The 8,649-nt window shown below is 46.7% G+C and overlaps 1 protein-coding gene across 1 annotated transcript in view; it reads right to left on the reverse strand.

Annotated features, from left to right (window-relative positions):
• Positions 1-4,473, reverse strand: part of LOC107121599 (CST complex subunit CTC1-like) — a 25,104-nt gene extending 20,631 nt beyond the window's left edge. The window contains exons 1-2 of the mRNA XM_015424535.1: positions 4,366-4,473; positions 1,748-1,862 (exon numbers count right to left, since the gene is read on the reverse strand). Coding sequence (XP_015280021.1) covers positions 1,748-1,862; positions 4,366-4,414 — 164 coding nt within the window. The 5' untranslated portion in view covers positions 4,415-4,473. The remainder of the gene's footprint in view (positions 1-1,747; positions 1,863-4,365) is intronic.
• Between the last annotated feature and the right edge of the window lie 4,176 nt (positions 4,474-8,649).

An 8,649-nucleotide genomic window follows, 5' to 3' on the forward strand; every position in this document is an offset into this window, starting at 1 on the left:
TCCTCAGTGGGACAGGTTTCCTCCGGAGGTTTTCAGAGGTTTTCAGACAGAGGCTCGACGGCCATCTGACAGCAATGAGGATTCTGTGAACTCAGGCAGATCACGAGAAGGGAGGGCAGGAAGGGTTGCCTCAGTGCTTAGTTCTCGTGGCCCTTTCTTACACGCCCAGGGAAATGCCGATCACCCCTTTGGGGTCAGGAAGACATTTTTCTCCAGGCCTGTTCGGCTGGAGACCCTGGAGGGTTCTTTTGTCATCTTCTGGGGGTGTGTGGGAGGGGAGGTGTTTGTGAATTTCCTGCATTGTGCAGGGGGTTGGACTTGATGACCCTGGTGGTCCCTTCCAATGCTATGGCCCCATGACCCTTCTAAACCCACTGAAAGTCAATGGGTTACGAAGGGTGCCACCCTGTTTATGATGGCATGATGAATCAAGGTCTTCCCCATTCAAATTTCACCTCTGCTCCCAGCTCACCAGAAGGCCTGAAGCAAGCTGTTCTCCCTGGCCCTCAGCCCCCATCTGCATTGTGAGAAGAACAACGCTGGTGCATCTGACAGAGCTCTTGTAAGGGTTACAGTCAGTGTTCCCTCTAAGCTGAGTTAGTGTGAGCTAGCTCACAGTTTTTTAGCCTCCGGCTCACACATTTTTATCTTAGCTCAGGAAGGACGGCTCCAGAGCAAACTAACTTATGCAGTAGCCAAATCACTCGCTCACAATTTTAATGCCAGTAGCTCACAGAGTAGAATTTTTGCTCACAAGACTCCACAGCTTAGAGGGAACATTGGTTACAGTGACCCAATGCGCGAGAAGTGCTGTGGGTGCTCCAAAGCTCTGTACAGGTGCCCAGAAGAATGATGATGAAGCCCTCAAGCAAGAGCTTTGAAGGAGGGTAGGCAACAGTCACACAGAGAAGCCATCCCACTGGGCAGGACGCGGGAACGAAAAACTCTGCAAAGGCAACTTCCGAGCGGCAGGCATCGACAGATGTTCTCTGAACAGAGATGCTGGTTTCACGCGACCAACTTTAGAGAAAACTGCGTGCTATGCACCGTCAAGTCCCTTCTGACTTAACAGCGATCCTATGGGTTAATGACCTCCAAAACATTCTATCGTTAACAGCCTTGCAAAAAAACAAAACAAATCGAAAAGAGGCTTAGAAAACAGATCTCGAGAACCTTTCATTCTAGGATGAGGGCCAAAACACAACACTGTATCAAGCCCGTCACAATATGGGTGATGCACACAAGAATAAGAAGATGTGTGACAAAAGAAAAGAAGAACAGGAGGATGAGGACGAGGAGACTGGATTTATACCCCACCCTTCACTACCCAAAGGAGTTTCAGAGCGGCTTACAATCCCCTTCCCTTCCCCTCCCCACAACAGACACCCTGTGAGGCAAGTGGGGCCGAGAGATCTCTGACAGAAACCACCCTTGAGAGAACAGCTCTGAGAGAACTTGTGACTGACCCAAGGTCACACCAGCAGCTGCATGTAGAGGAGTGGGGAATCAAACCCAGCTCTCCCACTACACCAAATTGCAAGAGACGTTCATCTAGAAAACAGCTTTTCCTCCTCCACCCCCCCACTTTAGAACCCTCTTCTTCCCTCCTGCAAAGATCTAAGAGGCCTTCCGTGTTAAGGTTCCTGGACCTTCATCTCACACCACATGTGCCTTGAGCCACTCAGGGGCTCTGCAATCGTTCTCAATGCTGCCACTGGGCTCAAACCAAAAACAAGATGGGGCTCACCTCGTTTTCTTCTCCTTTACGTGCTTCGGCGACTTCAGCTCCTGCCAGGAAGGAAAATCGCTTTGAAGAAACTGCTCTGCCATGAGCTGGAATGTCTCTACCTGCAGAAGACACCCTACAGTCAGAAAAAGGAGAAAGGCCGAGACGATAAGTCAACCAAGCTGATCCATTATCTCTGTTAAGGGTATATAAGTGGGGCAGGTCACGCCAAAGGAACAGCCCCAGCTGAGCCAAGGGCTATCCTCATTTCAGTTTACACTGTTCTTCTGTTCCCTTCCAGCCACCTTAACCCTTGCCTTCCTGGGCCCCCCCCATCCCTGCCCTATTGATTTATGTATTTATTTCTTCATATTTACAGCCCACCCTTCCCGCAAGTGGGCTTGGAGCAGGTAACAACATTTCATTAGCACAATAAAAGCAACATTTCATTAATACAATAAATAATTAAGAAGAAGAAGAAGAGAAGAGATTGGATTTATACCCCACCCTTCACTCGGAGTCTCAGAGCGGCTTACAAACTCCTTTCCCTCCCACAACAGACACCCTGTGAGGCAGGTGGGGGCGGAGAGAGCGCTGAGAGAACTGCCCTTGAGAGAACAGCTCTGACAGAACTATGGCTTGCTCAAGGACATCCGGCAGCTGCAAGTGGAGGAGTGGGGAATCAAACCCGGTTCTCCCAGGTTAGAGTCCGCACACTTAACCACAAGGCCAGCAGTTGTTAGAATGGGTAGCAAATACTTGGAGCAGCATGGGTGGGACATGATGGCTCTCTTTAAATACTTGAACGGCTGTCATGTGGAGGAGGGCAAGGAGCTGTTCCAGTTGGCAGCAGAGGAGAGGACCCAAAGCAACGGGTTTAAGTTACATGCAGAAAGGTATCGGCTGGATATTAGGAAAAACTTTTTCACGGTCAGAGTGGTTCAAAGGTGGAATCAGCTGCCTAGAGAGGTGGTGAGCTCCCCTTCACTGGCAGCTTTCAAGAAGAGGCTGGATATTTGTCAGAGATGCTTTAGGCTGGCCCTGCACTGGGCAGGGGGGTTGGACTAGATGGGTCTGTGTGGCCCCTTCCAAATCTATGATTCTATGAAAACCTCAGGGAGGCCAGATATGCACGTCTGCAGCCTCAGCCAAAGGCTTGGCGGAACAGCTCCACCTTACAGGCCCCGTATTCAGTGTTAACTTAGGCAAAGGTGGTCTTAATGATTCTGGGGCCCTGGGCAAAATTTGAGGAGGGGGCCCAACGCTATGAGCCTCTCACTGTCCTTATCCGCTCTGGGAGGCTGGCGTGGGGGGGGGGCCTCCAAAACAGAGCAGGGGCTACCCAGCACAGGGGCCAGGGCACTCGCCCTGGTCTCCCTGTGGCTCAGCCTGCCACTGAATACAGGCACGAAGATTTGGGGGTGTCGATTTCTATCCGTTTTGATGTCTGTAAGCCTCCTTGAGCTATGGGGGAAATGTCACAGAATATTTTAAGTGAACAAATGAAAGTTCTTCCAGGCAGAGAGAAGAATTCTCCTTCTACAACAACTGGGAATGCTTTTTAACTGTGGTCTGAGATACATACATGGACATACAGTGGAGAAATGTGGGGGACAGCAGAAGTAATGTGTTGCTATCCCCCTTGGGGAGGGCGGCGGGGGGGGGAAACAGCAGGGTGTAAGAAAGGGTTGCCAACCTCCAGGTGGTAGCTGGAGATCTCCTGGGATTACAACTGATCTCCAGGTGAGAGAGGTCAGTTCCCCTGTGGGGGTATAAATACGATTAAGTAAAACAGCAAGAGAATTGCTATTTCAGAGCCTGCTATTTTTTTTCTGCCCCCTACCAAAATCTCGGATCCAAGTCATTTTTGAGCAAATAAAACCATCTCTTAAATTTTTCACTCATATGTTCTTTCATAGGAGTTGTTTTTAAAAATCTTCCCCCAAATTTGCAATTGGAATAACCAAAAAGAAGTCTGAGAAGGGGGAGCAAAACTAGTCTGGCTCCTAGCATATGCTTGTACCTAACAATAAACAGACATAAGAACATAAGAGCCCTGCTGGAGCAGACCAATGGTTCATCTAGTCCAGCATCCCATCTCACACAGTGGCCAACCAGTTCCTCTGGAGAACCAACAACAGGGCAGAGAGGCCATAAGAGCCCTGCTGGATCAGACCAGTGGTCCATCTAGTCCAGCATCCTGTCTCACACAGTGGCCAATCAGTTCCTTTGATGGCCAACAACAGGGCAGAGAGGCCAAGGCCTTCCCCCTGATGTTGCCTCCTGGCTCTGAAATTCAGGGTTAATTGCCTCTGAATGTGGAGGTTCCCCTCAGCCACCATGGATAGTAGCCATTGACAGACTTATCCTCCATGAATGTATCTAACCCCCTTTTAAAACTATTTATTCCTGTGGCCATCACTACATTCTCTGGCAGCGAATTCCACATTTTAAACAGTCTCTGTGTAAAGCAGTATTTCCTTTTGTCGGTCCTTAACCTACTGCCCACCAGCTTCCTTGGATGCCCTCAAATTCTAGTATTTTGGGAGGGGGAGACACAGGGTCAAGCACTCACTCGCACCACCGCTCTGCACTACCGTCACAGCAAGACTCAGCAACACTACTGATTTTGGCCTCACCTATCAGAGAGGTGTCTGCAAAGGGCCTGCCGTCCCTGTGGAATATCATGCAAGGAAGTGCTTTCGTGCTGTCTCGTAACTGGAGGGAGCCACTACTGGAAGAGGCTCTCAGTATTCCAAGTAGCACCTGCAGAACCAAATAAAAAAAGCAATGAACATTTGCCAGCTTTCTATGCAAAAGAAAACAAAGGCCATGACTTACATGTGGATTATTTTCACGTCCTGGAAATGTCCTAGAGCCCAACATTATTGGGAAATGGTTTCCTTTATGTTGTCGAAAGGTCTTGACTGTGCATCCCTGAGGGGTTTCCTCTCCAGAATATTTTTTTTACTTAATTATATGGGTCAGTACCAAAAAAAAGCCAAGGGTGCCTTCTTAGTACATATAATGACTGCCACCAGACTTGCTAAGGTGTTGTGTGCTAAGTACTGTTAAAGTCACGTCCAACTTATGGAGACCCTATGAAATAATGACCTCCAAAACGTCCTATAGTTGACAGTCTTGCAAATTGAGGGCCATGGCTTCTTCGATGGAGTAAATCCATCTCATGTTACGAACATGAGAAGAGCCCTGTCTCAGACAGTGGCCAACCAGTTCCTCTGGAGGGCCAACACCAGGGCATAGAGGCCGAGGCCTTCGTAAGAACATAAAAAGAGCCCTGCTGGATCAGATCAGTGGTCTATCTAATCCAGCACCCTGTCTCACACAGTGGCCAACCAGTTCCTCTGGACATCCAACAACAGGGCGTAGAGGCTGAGGCCTTCCCCTGATGTTGCCTCCTGGCTCTGGGATTCAGAGGTTTAGTGCCTCTAAACATGGAAGTTCCGCTCAGTCACCATGGCTTGTAGCCACTGATAAAGTTATTCTCCATGAATCTATCTAATCCCCTTTTAAACTTGTTTATTCCTGTGGCCATCACTAAATCCTCTTGCAGTGAATTCCGCATTTTAATCAGTCTATGTGTAAAGTAGTATTTCCTTTTGTCCATCCTGAACCTCCTACCCATCAGTTTCATTGGATGCCCTTGAGTTTGGTCTTCCTCTTTTCCTGCTGCCTTCAATTTTTCCTAACTATTGTCTTTTCCAGTGACTCTTGTCTTCTCATAAAGTGAACAAACTACAATAGCCTCAGTTTAGTCATTTTAGCTTCTAGGAACAGGCTAGCTAAGGTATGGAAGGTTAAAGTAAGTCCTACAAGAAGAATGTTTGTTGACAATTAAAGCTTTTTATTTAATCATTATCTCCTCTGCAAAGAAATGAAGATTTCTCCAGCATAGATGTAGAAGAGAAGAAGAGACTGGATTTATACCCTGCCCTTCACTACCCAAAGGAGTCTCAGAGCAGCTTACAATCTCCTTTCCCTTCCCCTCCCTACAATAGAGAGAGCCTTCTTTTTTTTTTTTTATCTTGTTGTTGTAAACTGCCCTGAGCCAGCCTTGGCCGGGAGGGTGGTATAAAAATCAAATAAATCTAATTTCTTGAGAACTGCCCTTGAGAGAACAGTTCTGAAGTAACTTGTGACTAACCCAAGGTCACACCAGCAGCTGCATGTGGGGAATCAAACCCGGTTCTCCCAGATTAGAGTCCGTTCTCCTAACCACTACACCAAACTGGCTCTCAGTCTGGCAAAACAAAGACTTTGGAAGACTTTCCCCCCCTTTTATTCACATGCACCTGTATGTATAATTACAAAATGAAATAAAAATATTAAAAAATTACGTGATGTCCCCCTATACTTCCCTGGCAACCATAAAACAAAAACCACATGTAGAGAACACTATGCCACCTGTAACTGCGTGTATCTGTACATAAAAAATGAGAACAGACACTTTCCACACATTTCCCAAGAGCAACACTGTAATACCATAATGAGAACGTATGCCTTTTTTTCGAGTGTCCAAAGCACTAAGCGGGTGTCACAAGGCGATCTTCTTGGCCACCTGCAAGAAAGCAGATCTGAACACTTACCATCGGGGGTTTAAAGCTCTCAGACGATAACACGCAGTAGGACCCAGTTTGCGGGTCAGCTCTTGGGCACCTATGTGCTGGACCTCTGGGGCGCAGCTCATCTGATGCGAAGGACTGAGACTTTCCAGACATCTCTCCTCGACCATCGGGAACAGCAAAGAGAAAGACGGGATCTGGCATGGAGGCTCCAGAGTCTGATACTAAAAAGAGAGATGGAAGCCAGTCAAGTTCTCTCCCCACCTGGAGATTAGAGCGAAGGGGGAAAGGGAGGACCACTCTACCTGCTCTAGGGGACAGTGGTGCCTTTCTGCCAGGATCTCCCGATGAATATCTCTTGCTTGTTTCCTGGATGGCATCAAAGAGTTCAGAATGGGAATAATGAATTTCTCAGCCGCCCCTGCAGCACTGTCGCTGGAGCAGAGCAATAGCTGCCGCCGCCGAATGAAACAAGAGAACCTAGGAGGAATCGCAGAAGCCACAAAGTTCCTTCAGGGTTAGAGCAACTTTTAAAATAACTGCAGAAGAGGAAAAGAGGTGGGAGGAGAATACGAAGGGAGAACAGTCGGAGATGATGAGGGCAAATACTTATAGCCCAACCTTCAGTCCTGTTCAGTCTCCCAAAACAGATTGCAACCAGTTTATTATTTATTACTTTCGTCTTACTATCCCGCGAAGAATATACAACAAGCATCTAAAGCAACAAATTTAAAACAACAGGGATAGACTCCAGCAAAGTAAAACGGAAGTCAGCATCAAAATAGCATCTCCCTGATGCAGAAGAAAATCAACCGATTTACAGACACCAATTCCAGCAAGTAGCAAAAAGCCAGTAAGAATTAAGAGACGTCACATTTCCAGAAATTCTGAAGCCGGGGGGGGGATCCTCCAGAATGTGGAGATCTATGAAGAAACTGAAATACATACAATATCCTTTCAAGCCTAAACTTATATTACTGATTTAAGACATGAAATGCACTATTTGTTACTTAGTGTATACAATTGTAATACTTGGCATATTAATGGAATTTCAAAATATAAATGTATTTATTAGTTCAATTTATACCCCGCCCTCCCCACCAAGGCAGGCTCAGGGCGGTTTACATAAAAATCCATATATAAATACAATTAAGGTAAAAAGGTAAAGGTTTCCCTTGCTCGAAAGCCAGTCGAATCTGACTCTAGGGAAGCAGTGCTCATCTCTGTTTCCAAGCTGAAGAGCCAGCACTGTCCGAAGACGTTTCAGTGGTCATGTGGCCGGCATGACTAGACACCGAGGCACACGGAACACTATTACCTTCCCACCAAAGCGGTACCTATTTATCTACTTTCAATTTCTTGCTTTCGAATTGCTAGGTTGGCAGGAGCTGGGACCAGAGATGGGAGCTCACTCCGTCACACTGCACTCGGGTCTCGAACTACCGAGCTTTCGATCTGCAGCTCAGCGTCTTAACCACTTGAGCCACCGCAGCCCCTTGTAAACCATTCATAAAAACAACCATAAACAATTCATTTATCAATTATCCTAAATGCTGGAACAGTGATCTAATAAAGTGCGAGAACAGAAGGTCTACTTGACATTGGATGCAGAAAGCTAATTCTGTAGTGAAATCAAGAAAGCGTATTGTTTGGACCAAAGTTTTCATAATAGACTACCGGATATCAGGGAGCTGTAGTTAAAAAATTTAGAACCTTGAGAACACCGAACACTGGATTTGTCATTTTCTAATGCTGTAAATTGTCTGACACAAAACATTTTCATACTACGTGCTTTGAGGGAAACTTTGTCTTAAAAAGCGTTTCACTCAGTTTAAAAGGGAACAAAAAAAATTGAAAGTATTTTTGTTAGCGCTAACCAAAATCTCCCAGTTTTTCCACAGGGAAAAAATGGGGGGGAGGGTCTTTTTTTTAAGAAGTACGTTTTCCTCAGGCCTTCACATCTGATACCAAGCAAACTTCCCTCGGGAGGAAATTCCTGGGATGGTGCAAGCAAAGTATAGAGCACCAAGAGACAGCAGAAAGGGGGATTCTTCAGGGAGAATCTCATCTTAAATGACCTTACACAATTTGGACTATGACTTCTCTGAGAGAAGACCATCAGGTCCCTTGTACACTGTTCTAAAGGTTGGGCGAGCGATTCAAAAGTCATCTTCATCCTGTATTCCGGATAGAGTCCATCCAAGGAGCCAGACAAAAATGTTGTACTCTGTAACTTGAGAATTCTAAGGCTTTGAAAACAGGGGTCTCCCAATGTGGCAACTGTGGGTGCCAGGGCTCCCACCTCCCCTCTCCCATGGCGCCTCCAAAGTGTTTTGAGAA

The sequence above is a fragment of the Gekko japonicus genome, unplaced genomic scaffold (assembly GCF_001447785.1).
Source record: "Gekko japonicus isolate JY-2015 unplaced genomic scaffold, Gekko_japonicus_V1.1 scaffold274, whole genome shotgun sequence".
Lineage (NCBI taxonomy): Eukaryota > Metazoa > Chordata > Lepidosauria > Squamata > Gekkonidae > Gekko > Gekko japonicus.